Source organism: Somniosus microcephalus, chromosome 33 (assembly GCF_052327205.1).
Source record: "Somniosus microcephalus isolate GS21.2 chromosome 33, FLI_Smic_1.0, whole genome shotgun sequence".
NCBI lineage: Eukaryota > Metazoa > Chordata > Chondrichthyes > Squaliformes > Somniosidae > Somniosus > Somniosus microcephalus.
The window spans coordinates 4,955,609-4,974,829 of NC_141019.1; the positions used below are offsets into that span (position 1 = coordinate 4,955,609).

General features: G+C 45.0%; 1 protein-coding gene across 4 annotated transcripts in view; it reads left to right on the forward strand.

Moving 5' to 3' along the window:
• Nucleotides 1–19,221, forward strand: part of tfcp2 (transcription factor CP2) — a 122,218-nt gene that overhangs the window by 40,044 nt on the left and 62,953 nt on the right. For all 4 annotated transcript variants that reach the window (XM_085972618.1, XM_085972619.1, XM_085972616.1 and 1 more), the window contains exons 2-3: nt 16,402–16,553; nt 16,800–16,876. In XM_085972618.1, the coding sequence (XP_085828744.1) occupies nt 16,402–16,553; nt 16,800–16,876 (229 nt within the window). The remainder of the gene's footprint in view (nt 1–16,401; nt 16,554–16,799; nt 16,877–19,221) is intronic.

The following is a 19,221-nucleotide window of genomic DNA, read 5'->3' on the forward strand; positions in this document are numbered from 1 at the left end:
GGAAGGGCTGTTTGGGGTGATAGAGGAGTGGACTAGGTGTCTCGGAGGGAGCGGTCCCTGCGGAATGCTGAAAGGGGAGGGGAAGATACGTTTGGTGGTGGGATCACGCTGGAGATGGCGGAGGATGATCCGTTGAATGTGGAGGCTGGTGGGGTGAAAGGTGAGGACAAGGGGAACCCTATCGTGGTTCCGGGAGGCAGGGGTGAGGGCAGAAGTGCGGGAGATAGAACTGACACGGTCGAGGGCAGTGTCAACCACGGTAGAGGGGAATCCTCGGTTGCGGAAAAAGGAAGACATGTCGGAAGCACTGGTGTGGGAGGTGGCATCGTCGGAGCAGATACGGCGGAGATGGAGAAACTGGGAGAATGGAATAGAGTCCTTACAGAAGGCGGGGTGGCAGGAAGTGTAGTCCAGGTAGCTGTGGGAGTCGGTGGGCTTGTAGTGAAAATTGGTCGATAACCTATCCCCAGAGATGGAGACGGAGAAGTTGAGGAAGGGAAGAGTCGGAGATGGACCATGTGAAGGTGAGGGAAGGGTGGAAATTGGAGGCAAAGTGAATGAAATTGTCAAGTTCGGGGCGAGACAAGGTCAGGACTCTATTCCATTCTCCCAGTTTCTCCGTCTCCGCCGGATCTGCTCCGACGATGCCACCTTCCACACCAGTGCTTCAGACATGTCTTCCTTTTTCCGCAACCGAGGATTCCCCTTTACCGTGATTGACACAGCCCTCGACCGTGTCAGTTCTATCTCCCGCACTTCTGCCTTCACCCTGCCCCTCCCTCCCGGAACCACGATAGGGTTCCCCTTGTCCTCCCCTTTCACCCCACCAGCCTCCACATTCAACGGATCATTCTCCGGCATTTCCGCTACCTCCCAAAGTGATCCCACCACCAAACGTATCTTCCCCTCCCCTCCCCTCCCCTTTCAGCATTCCGCAGGGACCGCTCCCTCTGAGACACCCTAGTCCACTCCTCTATCACCCCAAACAGCCCTTCCCCTTCGCCTGGCACCTTCCGTGCAAGCGGAGGAGATGTAACACCTGCCCCTATACCTCCTCTCTCCCCCCCCCCCCCCCCCCCCCCCCCTCCCCACTGTCCAGGGCCCCAAACACCCCTTCCAGGTGAAACAGCGATTTACTTGTACTTCTTGCAATCTAGTATACTGTATTCGCTGCTCACGATGTGGTCTCCTCTACATTGGGGAGACCAAACGCAGATTGGGTGACCGCTTTGAGGAACGCCTCCGTTCAGTCCGTAAGGGTGACCCCGAGCTTCCGGTCACCTGTCATTTTAATTCACCGCCCCATTCCCACTCGGACCTCACCGTCCTCGGCCTCTTGTATTGTTCCACGGAAGCTCAACGTAAACTCGAGGAACAGCAACTCATCTTCCGATTAGGCACTCTGCAGCCTTCCGGACTCAATATCGAGTTCAACAATTTCAGATCATAACCTTGGCCCCTATTTCATTTTTTCTTGTAATTTTTCCACTCCTTTCCCTCCTTCGCGCCCCCCCCCCCCCCCCCCCCACTTTCCTTTTGTTTCGCTCTCACACCTGGCAGCTATCTCTTGCCCTGCCAGTACACTTTACACCTAACCTCAGCCTATTACCATCTCATCTAGCTTCCAATACCTTTATTGTCTCTTTTTTGCTTCTTTTATTCTTTTGTCCGATTGCAGCCCTGCCTCCGATCTATCTTTTTTCTTTCCAGTTTTGAAGAAGGGTTCGACCTGAAACGTCAACTCAAATTTCTGTCCACGGATGTTGCCTGACCACCTGAGTTTTTCCAGCATTTTCTGTTGTTATTTCGGATTTCCAACATCCGCAGTATTTTGCTATTATACTGTGCAATATTGGTATGAAACTTTTTTAAATGGGCAGTTCCTTTTTTTAAAAAAAGTAATGGATGTAGGGATTTTGTATGCTTTTTATTTTTATAGATCCAGGCAAGAAAAGGGCATCAGACTCCAATGTGCTCACCCCCATCTTTTGGCTGATTCTTCTCATCTCATGCACCAACTGTCCATTCTCTCCTCCTCCTCCTATTCCAGCAACCCAACACCCATCCCCCCCCCCCCCCCCCCCCCCGCCGCCAAAATAATTCTCCCGGGTGAAGCAAAATGCTTGAGAGATCGGTAGCAGTTTCAGAAGTCCCCTCTGGCAAAAAAAATCTTCTGACTTCTTGTTGACACTTCAGAAGGTCCAGACTGACTAGTTATTATTTAGAAATAGTTTACTCTTATCTTTCATGTGCCATGAACACCTCATTTTTCAGGAATCCATCTAATGCCTTCTTGAAGGACCAGAATACATTTCCACTCTCACCTCTGGAATCCTGTTCGCTCAAACCAACTGCTCCCCCTGGTTTACTCGGTGTACTGGTGGCCCCTAGTTCTACCTGACTCCATCATCTCAAACACATTATTTACTTTCATAAATAACAGAAAATGCTGGAAAAACGCAGCAGGCCAGGCAACATCCGTGGAGAGAGAAATGGTCAACGTTTCAGGTCGAAACCCTTCGTCAGGGTTACATGTCCTGACGAAGGGTCTTCGACCTGAAACGTTGACTGTTTCTCTCTCCACGGATGTTGCCTGGCCTGCTGAGTTTTTCCAGCGGTTTCTGTTGTTTCGGATTTCCAGCATCCGCAGTATTTTGCTATCGTATTTACTTTCATGATGTCCATGCCTTTTTATAATTTTAAATACCAGGACACCCCCCCCCCTCCTAAGGCTCGTCAGCAAGTACAAACCCAAGTCCTCAAGTCAACTTCACAACGGAATGACCTCGGGCCAGGAACCATAGCTGCTGTTCCTCTCTGCACGTTCTCCTGAGTCACCATGTTCTCTCTCTAAGGTGTGAGGACCAAAACCAGTTACAGTACTCCAAATGAAGTTGCACCAAAGCCTTGTATAACCCTATAATTGTCATAATTTTGTCATGAATTGCTTGGCCACTACAGCCAGGGGTTTGCTTTACAACAATAGACAGGTGCAACTGAGCATCATGGCCCCCATCACCACACACTCACACTCACGGAAGAGGCAAAAACCCTAGGGCTAATTCAGGGGGGGAAATCGAAATTGGTTGGGCAGCAACTGAAAAAGGACGAAGAATCTCAAAGAATTGGTATTCTTGTAATCGTGAATTATTGTGCTAGTTTTAGAAGCAATTAACTGAACACAGGTTTTTTTAATATTGATACTGGATTGTGTAAGACATGGACATGTTATGTATATTGAGACATGTACGATGGGGTGAAGCACAAAAGATTAAGATTAATGTGGAGATGGGGAAAAACATGAAAGTTATTCGTATCTTTGCAGAGACCATTGCATCTTGTAAGGGAAAAGTGGAGAAGTATTTATCCAGATCTGGGGAATAGGATTAGCTTTGGACTGCTCTAGCAAAAAGCTGGCACAAACACACTGAGCCAAATGGCCCGTTTCTGTGCTGTAAGCTTATATGGTACTAACGAGCAGAAGAGTTGCTTTAATAAAATGGGCAAGATCAGAAGAGGAATAAGACGAGGATGTGTTAAATCACCATGTTCTCAACATAAGAAATAGCAGGAGTAGGTCATACAGCCCCTCGAGCCTGCTCTGCCATTCAATAAGAACATGGCTGATCTTCGACCTCAACTCCACTATCCCCACCCATATCCCTTGATTCCCCTGGAGTCCAACAATCTATCGATTGCAGCCTTGAATATACCCACAGCCCTCTGGGGTAGAGAATTCCAAAGATTCACAACCCTGAGTGAAGAAATTCCTCCTCATCTCAGTCCTAAATGGCTGGCCCCTTATCCTGAGACTGTGCTCCGCAGTTCTAGACTCCCCAGCCAGGGGAAACAATCTCTCGGCATTCAACCTTGTCGAGCCTGCCATATATTCTGAATTGGTTATAATAGACCGACTGGAGGACTTCCAAGTTGGGTTCAGTATTAATGGAAACACACAACTTAATGAATTCTGATACAGTACTGATTGCAGATACAATTGAGATTTTAAATAGGTCCTTCAGAATATAAATTTAGACCAGTTTAAATTTGGATTGAAAATAAAAGCTAAAAAGACTCGATTAGTGAAGAAAGGTGACCTCCTCAAAATTGACCTTCGAGTGAATAATAGAGCAAAGAGGTTTTTAAAAAAAAAAAAAAAATTGACAGTCTCATACATCAGATGACCAAAGTAACACAGTTCAATGAGGCATTTAGCAACTTGAAGGGATTTCTGTGTAACTGGGAAATGCAGTTGATTAGAAGTAGAATGCTTGTGTGTTATGTGGGGCACAGCACTGCAGAGGGGAAAGTTGGAGCTTGAACGAAGGGGTTTGTGTTGTGGTGTTCTGGAAAACTAAATGCCTAATTAGATCCTTGAACCTGCACATGTAACGAAAGTAGTAGTGAGGCTGATTGTGATGAGAAAGGTGACATTCTGTGGGCAGATTACTTGAAGTTGCAAAGGGTGTTGTGGATTTGTTACTGTCTGGATCAGTCGATGACCACAGTTCGAGACATAAATGGGTGCAACATCAGAGGCTGATGCAATCAATCTGTGCAGAAATCAAAGTATGCAACACTGATTACCAAGCTCCGGAGTGGAGAAGGCACATGGAAGGGCAGTTGTAAGATGTCACATTATTCTTGTACTAAGTGCCTTTCCTTTTCCCTTTGTCGTTTCCGCTGCGCCCCTCTTTCTTCCACCCCCCCCCACCCAAACAAAGTTTGTGTTTTTCTGCAATCCTGCTCGAAAGCTGCCCAGCTAACAGTAAAGAAAGAACTTTCATTTCTAGAGCGCCTTTCACCATGTCGGGACGTCCCAAAGTGCTTTACAGCCAATGAAGTGCAATCACTGTTGTAATGTAGAAAACCACATTAATGTGAAGACCTGAAGTATAGTCACCAAGGTTATTTAGCATCTTGGCTGAGAGCTTCTTCAGGAGGCAGGAAGAAGTGTGTCAAATGATCAGTCAGAGAAAGGCAAAAGAAAGCAACTTGCAGCAGTGACACTGGCTGTGTTGGTGTCTGCCGAATCATTAAAACAGTAGTTTCTACTTCACCTCTGTTTGTGGTGAACTTGCATTTATAGAACACATTTTAATGTGGAAGATGTTTCTGTTTTACTTCGGGGGAGAAGAAAAAAATAGATGAAAGGAATAAAGGAGCAGGTGTTGAGTTTTGATGTGCGTTGGGAGAGGTGAGAGAATTGTTGGGTTTTCAGGTTTTTAAAAGGTGGAAAAGCAGAGTGGTTTAGGCAGGGAGTACCGGAGACTTGGGCCCATTCCTGTTTTTCAATCCCTAAAGCCATGTTTGCACAAATTGCCTTAACATCAGCCAAAAAAGACAAGGCAAATAAAATGTTGGTTAAAAACTAAAAGAAAGAGCTTAAAACATTAATATCCTACCACTAGCCAACAGGCTCCTGAAATTGGTCAGTCGCTCCAGAAGCTATTTAACTCTCTTCTGCTTGCAAAGTAATTCTTTAGACTATAAAATATAACCTTGCAAATAAGGGAAAGCTAATTCAAACTGCAGCATTGCTACTGGTAAGTGCGTATTCTCCAAGGAATGTGCTGCTTTAATCAGATTTCTGTAAACCCCACATTTTAAAAACAGCCAGTTGGAAAATATTTGCAGTACAGCCCATTCAGTTGCTAAATGATTAAACCTGTTCAAATTACCTGAGTGATTCTTGCTGGCTGCTGATTGCCATGGATGGAATTTGGCGGGTCAATTAACTAAATGTAGGGTGCCAAGTTTGTTCAAAACCGAAATAATGTGGCAGGTTTTCTGCTTGCAGAAGAGTATTCTATACAACGGGAGTGTAAGTGAAGAATGTGTCCGGTGCCCACTGCTTGTTCTAGTTCAAGAAACCACATTGTAGTGCCCTGTACCCCCTTTGGATGATGTGTGCATTTCTGAAATGGTGAATTCATTCGCTGTGCATTTGGGGTGGGTACTCTGCTCTACAAAGAGATCTGCAGTACTGAAATAACAACAGAAAATGCTGGAAAAACTCAGCAGGCCAGGCAACATCCGTGGAGAGAAAATAGAGTCGACGTTTCGGGTCTACCCCTTTTTCAAAACCTGCAGTACTGATCCCATCTACCCTCTTTCCAGTGCTGGAAGTGTTAATGGCAGTGTTTAGCAAACGAGCTGTTTCAATGCTGAAGCAGGGCAGGAATGCAATGTCCATCTTCAGGCTTGGGAGCAGTTTGCCTTACAAGGATGGTTACTCCTATTTTTTTTTAAATGCCTTTTTAAGACCTAGATGATGTCTAATTGTTTTGTATGATGCTGTTTGAAAAGTACAAGTAGTAAATTTACATCACTCGAATGTTATTGTCTAAATAGAAAATATTGCTAATGGTAGAATCATTCGAACTTGTAACACAGAAGGAAGCTATTTTGACATCATGCCTGTGCCACTGCTTGCTCTTCAGTTGAAGCTGTCCATTGTAGCTTGTGACTAAAATGGGAGTGTTTAGTCCATTGGGCCTTATGAGCTGTGCGTGCAGACTCCCAGTACACTGCGTACTGGCCAGCTGCACTGGCGTGGACTCGATGCATCGGGCACATGGTAGGCTTCAAGGCTCCACACCTGCGAAACAGTGCACTAGGTGCCAGCCATTATTGGTGCCTGTAAGTCTGCACAGTGCTTAGCTGCAGATTTATTTTGGGGGGGGGTGGGGAAGGCAAATGCTTACATCTGCAGAGGACTATAACAGATTGTGACAGTATAAGGTTTGGTCAAATCTCATTTGGGAAAACTCCGCTGTTCTAGTCACCTAATCGTAACCTGTCTTTGAAGGTTATAGAGGCAAGCAACAAGAGGCTTTTCAGTTTAAGTTATGAGGAGAGGCTGTGGAAATTGGGCTTGTTTTCTTTTAAAAACAACAATGAGGTGAAATGAAAACAGAAAATGCTGGAGATACTCAGCAGTCAGGCAGCATCTGTGGAGAGAGAAACAGAGTTAACATAGAAACATAGAGATAGGAACAGGAGTAGGCCATTCGGCCCTTCGAGCCTGCTCCGCCATTCAATGAGATCATGGCTGATCTTCGTCTGAGATCATAGCTGATCTTACCAGTTCAGTACCCCGTCCCCGCCTTTTCTCCGTAACCCTTAATCCCCTTAGCCTTCAGAAATATATCCAATTCTCTCTTGAAAATATTTATTGAATTAGCCTTCACAGCCCTCTGTGGCAGGGAATTCCACAGGCTCACCACTCTTTGAGTGAAGAAATTCTTCCTCATCTCTGTTTTAAATGATTTGCCCGCTATTTTTAGACTGTGGCCCCTGGTTCTGTGCTCCCCTGCCATTGGAAACATTCTCTCTGAATTCAGCCTGTCCAGGCCTGCCATAATTTTATATGTTTCGATGAGATCCCCTCTCAATCTTCTAAACTCCAGTGAGTACAAGCCCAAACTATTCAATCTCTCCTCGTAGGTCATTCCCGCCATTCCAGGTATCAGCCTGGTGAATCGCCGCTGCACTCTTTCCATGGCAAGAACATCCTTCCGCAGATGGGGCGACCAAAACTGTACACAATACTCCAGATGCGGTCTCACCAGCACCTTGTACAGCTGTAGTAAGGTATCCCTATTCCTATACTCGAACCCCCTTGATATGAAGGCCAACATACCATTTGCCTTCTTAATCGCCTGTTGCACCTGCACGCTCTCCTTCAGTGACTGGTGCACAAGAACACCCAGGTCCCTCTGCACTTCCCCATCTCCCAATCTATTGTCATTTAGATAATAATCTACCCTCCTGTTTTTACCCCCAAAGTGGATAACCTCACATTTATCCACATTATAGTGCATCTGCCACGTATCCGCCCATTCCCCCAACCTGTCCAAATCGCACTGTAGCCTCCTGACATCCTCATCAGAGCCCACCCCTCCTCCTAGTTTAGTGTCGTCAGCGAATTTGGAAATATTGCATCCAATTCCCTGATCCAGATCATTTATATATATATTGTGAACAGCTGGGGTCCCAGGACAGATCCTTGCGGCACCCCGCTGGTCACTGCCTGCCACTCCGAAAACGAGCCGTTTATTCCAACTCTCTGTTTTCTATCCGCCAGCCAGTTCTCTATCCACGTTAATACTTTGCCCCCAATCCCATGAGCCTTAATTTTGCATGATAATCTTTTGTGTGGAACCTTATCGAAGGCTTTCTGGAAGTCAAGGTACACCACATCCACTGGCTCTCCCCCATCTATTTTACCAGTTACTTCCTCAAAAAAAATTCCAGCAGATTAGTCAAACACGATTTACCCTTTGTAAATCCATGTTGACTCTGTCCGATCCTTTCCCCATTTGTCAAGTGCTCCGCTATTTTATCCTTAATAATGGACTCTAGCATTTTGCCCACAACCGATGTAAGGCTTACTGGTCTATAATTCCCTGCTTTCTCTCTACCCCCCTTTTTTAAATATTGGGGTAACATTAGCTACCCTCCAATCCACGGGTACTGTTCCCGAGTCAATGGAGTTCCGGAAGATGATCCTTAGAGCATCTGCTATCTCCAGGGCCACCTCCTTAAGTACCCTAGGATGTAGTTTATCAGGCCCCGGGGATTTGTCGGCCTTCAGTCCCCTCAACTTACCCAACACCATATCCCTAGAGATACTAATTTCTGTCAGCTCCTCCCTCTCATTAGTCCCTATGTTTGCCGATATTCCTGGGAGGTTATTTGTGTCCTCCTTTGTGAATACAGAACCAAAGTATGAGTTTAATTGGTCTGCCATTTCCTTATTCTCCATTATATATTCTCCCGAATCGGACTGCAAGGGACCGACTTGGGATTTTACCAGTCTTTTCCTCCTGATATACCGATAAAAGCTTTTGCAGTCTGTCTTTGTTTGCTGCAAGTTTACTTTCGTATTCTATTTTCCCCTTCCTGATTAATCCCTTTGTCCTCTTTTGCTGTATCCTGTACTGCCCCCAATCTTCCGGTCTGGTGCTTTTTTTTGCCAGTTGATATGCCCTTTTTTTTGATTTTATGCTGTCCCTAATTTCCCTCGTTATCCACGGTTGAGTCACCTTTTTTAGGTTTATTTTTATGCCAAACCGGTATAAACATGTTCTGGAATTCTTCCATTCTATCTTTGAATGCTTGCCATTGTCTATCCACTGTCAATCCCCCCAGAAACACCACCCAATCAATCTTACCCAATTCCCGTCTCATACCCTCGTAATTCCCTTTATTTAAGTTCTGGACCTTAGTCTCTGATTCAATTTCCTCACTCTCCATCTCGACTGAGAGCTCGATCATATTATGATCGCTCTGACCCAAGGGGCCTCGTACAAGAAGATTGCTGATAAGTCCCTTCTCATTGCACAATACCCAGTCTAAAACGGCCTGATCTCGAGTCGGCTCCTCGACATATTGGTCCAGATAACCGTCCCGAAAACATTCCAGGAATTCCTCCTCCTCAGAATTTTTACTAATTTGGGTAGTCCAATCAATATGTAAATTAAAGTCACCCATGATGACAGCTGTGCTCTTATCGCACGCTTCTCTAATTTCCCTTTTTATGCCTTCCCTCACCCCCATATTACTATTTGGAGGCCTATATATCACACCCACTAACGTTTTCCTCCCCTTGCTATTTCTCATTTCTACCCATACAGATTCCGTTTCATCCGAGTTAATATCCTTCCTTTCCATTGCATTAATCCCCTCCTTTACCAGCAATGCTACCCCACCTCCCCTACCTTTTTGCCGATCCTTCCTAAATATTGTATATCCCTGGATGTTAAGTTCCCAGCCTTGCCCACCCTGCAGCCACGTTTCTGTAATCCCAATCAAATCATACTTGTTTACCTCTATTTCCACAACTAATTCATCCACCTTGTTCCTAATGCTTCTAGCATTAAGATACAAAGCCTTCAGGCTTGCTTTTTTCACACTCTCATTATGAATTAGTTTGGCCCTTTGTGTTTCTCCTTTGCTTATTGCTTCTCACCTTTCTACCATCTATTTCTGACTTCATATGACTTCCCTCTTTTCCACTACCTAGGTTCCCATCCCCCTGCCAAATTAGTTTAAATCCTCCCGAACCGCCCTAGAAAATATTACCCCGAGGACATCGGCTCCCTCACAGTTCAGGTGTAGACCGTCCCCTTGGTACAGGTCACTCCTCCCCAAGAACTGGTTCCAATGCCTCAAGAATTTAAATCCCTCTCCCTTGCACCACTGCTCAAGCCACGTATTTAGCTTATCTATCTTACTCTCTCTAAACTTATTAGCTCGTGGCACTGGTAGCAATCCAGAGATTACTACCTTTGAGGTCCTACTTTTCAATTTAGCTCCTAACTCCCTAAATTCAGCTTGTAGGACCTCCTCCCTCTTTTTACCTACATCGTTGGTACCTACATGTACCACGACAACTGGCTGATCCCCCTCCCCCTTCAGAATGCTCTGCACCCGCTCCGAGACATCCTTGACCCTTGCACCAGGGAGGCAACATACCATCTTGGAGTCTCGGTCTCGGCCACAGAAACTCCTATCTATCCCCCTTACAATTGAATCCCCTATCACTATAGCCCTATCCCTCTTTTTCCTGCCCTTCTGTGCAGCAGAGCCAGTCATGGTGCCCTGAACCTGGCTGCTGGTGCCTTCCCCTGATAAGTCATCTCCCCCAACAGTACCCAAAACGGTAAACCTGTTTTGGAGGGAGATGACCGCAGGTGACTCCTGCACTACCTTCCTGCCTTTACCCTGCCTTTTGGTCACCCATTTACTGTCTGAGCTAGCCTTTACCTGCGGTGTGACCAACTCACTGAATGTGCTATCCACAACATCCTCAGCATCGCGTATGCTCCAGAGTGAGTCCATTCGCAGCTCCAGCGCCGCCATGCGGTCTGCTAGGAGCTGCAGCTGGACACACTTCCTGCACACATAGTTGTCAGGGACCGTGTCCCTGATTTCCCACATGGCACAGGAGAAGCATGACACGGGTCCGAGCTGCCCTTCCATGACTTAACCCTTACAATACCCTTTTATTTACTACGATTTAGCTTAATTATTGAATTCTACTTAGAATAAGTTTGTGAAAGTACTCACCAACCAGTCACCTACCTGTTTTCTGGTGTTGTATTTTCACTGCCGCCTCCTGTCCTGGAACCTTTTCCACCTAGGTTAGGCTCCTGAAATAAAATAAATTGAACCTACCTTTTCAACTTCCCCTAACCCCTAAAAGGTTAGAGGAGGTGGAAGGGTGGGAGACACTACACTGTAGTGTTTCGGGTTTAGCAACAGCTCCACCTATACAAGAGTTACTGGCCTCCTGCTCTCCCGACTGCACCAGCTGTGAAAGAAAAAGCCCGCGAAAGGTGAGCTTTTAAACTCACCAGTTACTGGCCTCCTGCTCTCCCGACTGCCCCAGCAGTTACTGGCCTCCTGCTCTCCCGACTGCCCCAGCTGTGGTCTCGGGCCTCGCCTCTCTCCGGTTTTTATACCGGGCTCCGACTCACTGCTCCCGCTGGTCCCGACTCCGCCTCCACCCGCTGCCGATGCCGCACTGGGGCCTACCTGAGCCTCTGGGGCCTCTTGTAGTCGCTCTGCCGCTCAGCTCCGCCTCCACCCGCTGCCGATGCCGCACTGGGGCCTACCTGAGCCTCTGGGGCCTCTTGTAGTCGCTCAGCTCCGCCTCCACCCGCTGCCGATGCCGCACTGGGGCCTACCTGAGCCTCTGGGGCCTCTTGTAGTCGCTCTGCCGCTCAGCTCCGCCTCCACCCGCTGCCGATGCCGCAGGTCGATGTTTCAGGTCGATGACTTTTCGTCAGAACCAAAGTGCCTTGGTTGGAGTTTTCACGACTAAATTGTTTCAAGCAAATTGTTTATTTTGGAAAGCTTTTTTTTATTTCAATAAAATCTGAATAACATCTATAGATTTCAGCTCTTTCACAGCCAGGCCTGGAGGCAGTGACTGTTTTCAGCTTCCCCTTTGTCTCTGATGACTTGTGTGTACAGGTACCTGCTGCACCATACTGTACTCCTTAATTTTCACAGATCTTTCACCCTTGCTGTTGGCAAGGTGTATTTGCGATGATTCGAGCGGTGTGGCTATGAGCTAGACACTTTTGGAAAGGTTTGAGTACCAGGGACATGAGTTTTTAAAATAAAAAATTGGGAAGTTAAGAGTAACTAGGGAAGTCTGCCAGGAACTTTACCCGAATTGTAATTACCCCGAATGTGGAGTAATTTGCCAGTGTAGATTGGTGAAACAGACCTTTATAATTGAGTTTGTGACAATTGGGTGTAGCTCTCAAGGGAGAAGAACTGAGGGATATGGTCAGCAGGTAGGGTCGATCTCTGGAAAAAGGTATGGGCTTTTTGGACCTAGTGGTCTTTTCCTATTGCATAGGGTAACATAGGACATACAGCACAGAAACAGGCCATTCGGCCCAACCAGTCCATGCCGGCGTTTATGCTCCACTCGAGCCTCCTCCTGTCTTTCCTTATCTAAATCTATCAGCATAACCCTCTATTCCCTTCTCCCTCATCTGCTTGTCCAGCCTCCCCTTAAATGTATCAATACTATTCGCTTCAACCACTCCCTGTGGGAGCGAGTTCCACATTCTCACCACTCTGGGTAAAGAAGTTTCTTCTGAATTCCCTATTGGAGTTCTTGGTGACTATCTTATATTGATGGCCTCTAGTTATGCTCTTCCCCACAAGTGGAAACATTCTCTCTGTATCCACTCTATCAAAACCTTTCATAATTTTAAAGACCTCTATTAGGTCACCCCTCAGCCTTTTTTCAAGAGAAAAGAGACCCAGCCTGTTCATCCTTTCCTGATATGTACACCCTCGCATTTCTGGTATCATCCTTGTAAATCTTCTCTGCACCCTCTCCAGTGCCTCTATACCCTTTTTATAATACGGCGACCAGAACTGTACGCAGTACTGTGTGTGGTCTAACCAAGGTTCGATACAGGTTAAGCATAACTTCCCTACTTTTCAATTCTATCCCTCTAGAAATGCTCCTATTTCGTGTGTCTAATTCTGTTAGATGCAGGAGATGGTTCTGTGATAGTGGATTGGCAGTTAGGATCAGATCAGCCATGGTCTTATTGAATGGCGGAGCAGGCTCGAGGGGCCGATTGGCCTACTCCTGCTCCTATTTCTTATGTTCTTAAACCCTAGTGCTTGGTTTGCTTTTTTATGACCTTGCTAACCTGTGGCGCAACTTTTAGTGATCTGTGTATTTGTACTCAGATCCCTTTGTTCCTCTACCCCACCTAGACTCGCACCCTCCAAGTGATGTGACCTCCCTATTCTTCCTACCAAATGTAATACCTCACATTTATCTGGTGTTCAACTTCATTTGCCCATTCTGCAAGTTTATTAATGTCCTCCTGTAATTTATTGCAGTCCTCCTCAGTATTGACTACCTCACACCCCCCCCCCCCCCCCCCCCACTCTCAGTATTGACTATCCCCCCCAACTTGGTATCATCCGCAAATTTAGAAATTGTTTGTTGATGCCAAAGTCTAAATCGTTAATGTAAATTGTGAACAGCAGTGGTCCCAGCACTGATCCTTGTGGAACACCACTACCCACCTTCTGCTGTGAATAACTACCCTTTACTCCTACTCTCTGCTTTCTGTCCTGAAGCCAGCCAGCAATCCATTCTGCTACTTGTCCCCTGACTCCACATTCTCTGACCTTGTTCAGCAGTCTATTATGTGATACCTTATTAAAGGCCTTTTGAAAATCTAGATAAATTACATCTACTGCATTACTATTGTCTACTCTCTCTGTTACCTCTTCAAAAAATTCAATAAGGCTGGTCAAGCAAGACTTTCCCTTTTGCAATCCATGCTGACGATCATTATTATACATTTTGATTCTAGATGTTCTTCTATTCTCTAGTAGGGATTCCATTATTTTTCCTACCACCAATGTTAAGCTGACTGGCTACAATAATCCAGTGCCTCCGGGCTGGGGATGGGAAAAATCTGCCAGGTATCGATTTACTAACTAGTGGCCCTTACTGGAAGTGGACACTGGAGGACAAGATTGGGATTGGCTTCCTGCATGCCACAGCAGAATAGCTTGCTGATGCTTACCATCTAGGCTCACGCACTTGAAGAATGGCGACTTGAACTGCAGGTACTCGTGTAACTGCACCCCAGCAAAGGTCAGGGCTTTCGTTTGAGGGGAGAGAAATCGAGGGGTGGGGACGAGGGAGAGAGCGCCGATAACATAAGTCATACTAATGGAGTTGAATATTGTAGGAATTATTCTACAAATGAGCTGAGAAATAAAGGGCCTACTTTAAAAGTGGAAGCTGGGATCAGATTTGAGTCCTCTGATAACATTTTATTTCCGTTCATCAAATACTTAATGTTATTTTGCGCACCGTCTGTCAGCATTGAACATTCCTAGATCAGGGATTGCACTGGGAGATGCAGAGTGAAGCTTTGGCTGCTTTCTCCTACCATGTGCCTTACTCTCATCCTCCAGAAGATCACCCAGCACCTACTGCACCAGCATGACATTCTCCATTTCCCACACCAGCCATTCTGTGGACTGAGACTAAATTTGCTAATTTGGTACTTGGGGACAGTTTTGTTCCATGCCTGACGAGAACTGCATTGACGACACCATTTTACAACCCAGGAGATTTGGTGCTCATATTTTTGTTTAAAGAGAACTGTTTTTCTCTGTGTATGTGTGTCTGTTGCTCACCCCCTCAAATAGCTGCTTGTGATGGGGAAGCGTGACACGGCTAACACTGAAATTACAGTACCATCTACAGGGGTGACTGGTACATCAGATAATTGAGTTTCAGTGTAACGTGCGTCCCATGTACTGAAAATATATGGCTGTGTGCAGTGTTTATATAACACCCAGCTTTTTAAAAAAAAAAAAAAATGAAATGATGTTGGTTCTGACTTGCTGTATTTTTTTTGTTTCTGTATTTATTGTGAGCCAGGTTTATTACACTCACAACTGAGGTATGTCCTAGCAAATGTGCCTTATTTTGAGAGGAGGAATGTAAGGGTGGAGGGAAAGTGAAATGCTTCAAAGCTAGCTCAATGTAAATCCATTTGATAAAATGCAAGAGAAAAAGATGTCAACGCCAGTGCTACATGCAGAGAGGGATGAAGCAGGGAAAAGGGAAGCGAGCGATGGTATTTTGGGGAAAAAAAGACTGGTGTCCAAAAGAGAACTGGGCTTCAGTTTTGTCTAGTTGCTAGCACAGTGTGCAAACACGACCTGCATGATTGGTTGTAAAGAAAGTTCCCCAATAAATGGAAGCACAAGCTGCCGTCTTCCCAAGGCAGCCCTGAAACCAGACAGTCAAACTTTCAAAGTGCAAGTGCCAAAAGAAAATGTTTACTGAGGAGCCACAACTTTTAATTACAATATATACTCGTTCACTCGCTGGTACTCTGACCGTAACTGCAAACATACAAGGCAAGAAAAGTGGCCATATGCTGTTACTGTTGTACAGTATGGATTGTAGTTTGTGCAAATCTGTAGCTGGTGTCTCTGCTAGGTTGCGCTAGTTTGTTTTTTTTTCAGTGCAATTTGCCTGAAATTGGTCAAACCAGCACAAGATTGAGGAATTTCAAGCACAAATCGAGTTTCCGTGCTTTTGTGCTAGTTCAAAAATAATTGCGCTCGAAGCCAGCCCAGCCACACGACTATCCACACCCTGCAGATCGAATTAATCACCATTGGGAGTTTCCGCTAATTGCGACCATTTGCGGGCCTTCGAGGAGGCTCTTAAAAATTAAGCTGTTTCTTTTAGGCGCAAGGACACAAATAGGCACCTTTTTTAAAAAGCTTTTCCTTTTTTACTTTACTAAGAAACTGATTACTGTACACCAATGAAACTAGTAACTGGTTTTGTGTAGTTTTTTAAAGTCATTTTCAGTCATTTAAAATCCGGTATCTCTCGGGTGGTGGATTAGATTAAATGTTTAAATGCTTACTTTCTGTGATAAACCCATTGTCAGCCTTATTAATCAAACTGCACCAGGTTACCACTCTTCAATATATCGAGGAATATATATTTTTTTAAATTACTGTACGTTCTAAAACGCTGCCCGATTGCATTGGTTCATGGGACATTTTGCATTTGGCGATATGCAAATAAGTGAGTGGAAACTTGAGCAAAAAAACCCCACTTCAAACTCGCTTCATCTGTGCCCGGATCACCGATTGTGCCCAAAGTGGAAACTCTTGGCTCTGATGTTTAAATCCATTAAAATAAATAATTTCCATTAAATATGATTGCTGTAACGGTAGGGAAAATATGTTGCCAGTTGAGTCTTGATATTCAAATATTCGTACTTAATTGTATCTAGGTTCTGGTGGGGGGGTAATGCATGATTACATATTTTTAATTTCCTTATTCTGTTTTAAATTTAGTGATGTTCTTGCACTGCCAATCTTCAAACAGGAAGAGTCCAATTTGCCTCCAGAGAACGAGAATAAACTACTACCCTTTCAGTATGTCCTGTGTGCCGCTACCTCCCCGGCAGTAAAACTCCACGATGAAACGCTCACGTACCTTAACCAAGGTAAGGCTTAGGATTGCACAACCGCTCCATTTTCTAATTAGGCCAGTGTTGCTAAGCATTTTGAAAACTATGGCCTGATGTGCTATCGTGAAGGTGACTGGTGGCCTGAGATGCTTCAAGTGCAGCTCACTTCTGGATTCTTGATTGATTTTCTTGCTATCTTGCCAATATTCCTTTTTAAGCAAAGGCAACTTTTATTCGCTTGATTTTTTTATTCAGAAAATAATTTTGTACATGTGTTTTCAGGGCAGTCTTATGAAATTCGGATGCTTGACAATCGGAAAATTGGGGAGTTGCCTGAAATCAATGGCAAATATGTGAAGGTGAGAGAAGTCGAACATTGAGTGGTGGAGCTGCATTTTGTTGCAAGTTCGACTTGAAAACGTCATTTTAATTATGTTGGGGAAAATTAGCAAAGTGTGATGCATCATGTCGTCTAGTTTCCTGAGCCTATCGCCATCTTCAGTATATTGGTAGAGAGCACCATAAACCAGCGGCCCTGAAGATCGCCAAAGTCTTATTTGTATTTGAAGGTTGAAAAAGTAGCACTGTTTTGCTTATTGTAATAGGCAACACGATTAGTCACCTTGAACTTAAACCCACACCTATACCTGTGGTCAGCAGTCTTTGTGGAAGTTGGATCTGATTTTCATGTACAGATTTAGTTCTTGAAAATGGATCTGTGCACCAATATGTAACTCAACCGATTTAACTTGGAGGGTGCAAACAAGGCAGTATCAGCCCAGTGTTAATGAGCGGTGCATTTGAATGTTTATTCCCTGTATAAATGCAAGCTCACTAATTGTAATCCTTTGAATGTCAGTCTGTTGATGGTGAGGTATCAGGTTGCCTGTTGGAATAAGCAAAATGACACTTTAAGTGTATTTATGTAAAATAAAAGGTGCAAGCCTCCATCTACTGAGCTAAATGACTTTTAAAACTCTAAATCAATGCTGGATTTATATTGTATAACTGCTATTTGAAATAGGTCTGGTTTTCTAGCCTCTGGAACCCATTCTCATTGTGGGGTCGATTTTAGTAAACCAGTGGCAATACTAATGTGATGGTAAACAACTGCACAGCCCATAATACACGTCAGTAGGTGGAAACGGACGACCTCTGAAGTTAAAACAATTTCCAAATGACTATTAAATAAAACTTGCCCTGTTCAGATATTCATGCACCATTTTGTAGTTGAGTTGATAGACGGGTGTTCTGCACGCAAGCCTCTTCCAATGCTTAGACTTGGGTATGTGCAAGTGACTCTGGCTTCCTGCACACTTAGGATAATTTTCCTTCCCACTGCTGTGGTAAAGCATCTCCCCTTGATGGCATGGTTAAGGATGAGAACTCAATGTACAGAATAGTATTATCTGGTCTAAAAGAATGTTGTATAGCTTAGCTTAGAACACTTATATAAAAGCAAAATACTGCAGATGCTGGAAATAAGTATTTCAGCTTCGAACATTATTGTGCTGGCATAACATCGTAAGTTGATCAGCACCTGAAAAGTGCAGTTCATGTTCGGGTAGAAGACCTTCACCAGAACTTACAGGGAAGGCCGATGAGTTGTTCTAGGCTTTCTCCTGCCCCACTGAACTTTTCTCCTTTTGACTTCATTCTCTCTCCACCTACATCGGAGTCTTACATAGAAACATAGAAGATAGGAGTAGGCCATTCGGCCCTTCGAGCCTGCTCCGCCATTTAATGAGATCATGGCTGATCATCCAAATTCAGTACCCTGTCCCTGCCTTCTCCCCATAATCCCTTGATCCCTTTAGCCTTAAGAAATATATCCAACTCTTTCTTGAATATATTTAATGAACTGGCCTCCACTGCCCTCTGTGGCAGAGAATTCCACAGGTTCACCACTCTCTGGGTGAAGAAATTCCTCCTCATTTCAGTCCTAAATGGTTTACCCCTTATCCTTTAAACTATGACCCCTGGTTCTGGACTCCCCGGCCATCAGAAACATCCTTCCTGCATCTAGTCTGTGCAGTCCTGACAGAATTTTATAGATTTCGATGAGATCCCTTCTCAATCTTCTAAACTCCAGTGAGTATAAGCCCAATCGACACAATCTCTCCTCATACGTCATTCCTGCCATCCCAGGTATCAGCCTGGTGAATCTTTGCTGCACTCCTTCCATGGCAAGAACGTCTTTCCTCAGGTATGGTGACCAAAACTGCACACAATACTCAAGGTGCGGCCTCACCAAGGCCCTGTACAACTGTAGCAAGACATCCTTGTTCCTGTACTCGAACCCTCTTGCTACGAAGGCCAACATACCATTTGCCGCCTTAACCGCCTGCTGCACCTGCATGTTTACCTTCAGCGACTGGTGCACAAGAACACCCAGGTCTCTTTGCACTTCCCCCTTCTCCCAATCTATTGCCATTCAAATAATAATTTGCTGCCTTGTTTTTGCCACCAAAGTGGATAACCTCACATTTATCCACATTATAGTGCATTTGCCATGTTTCTGCCCAATCACCCAACCTGTCCAAATCGTACTGGAGTTTCACGGCATCCTCCTCACAGCATACCCTCCCACCCAGCTTTGTGTCGTCTGCAAATTTGGAGATATTACATCCAATTCCCTCGTCCAGATCATTAATATATATTGTGAACAGCTGGGGTCCTAGGACCGATCCTTGCGGTACCCCAC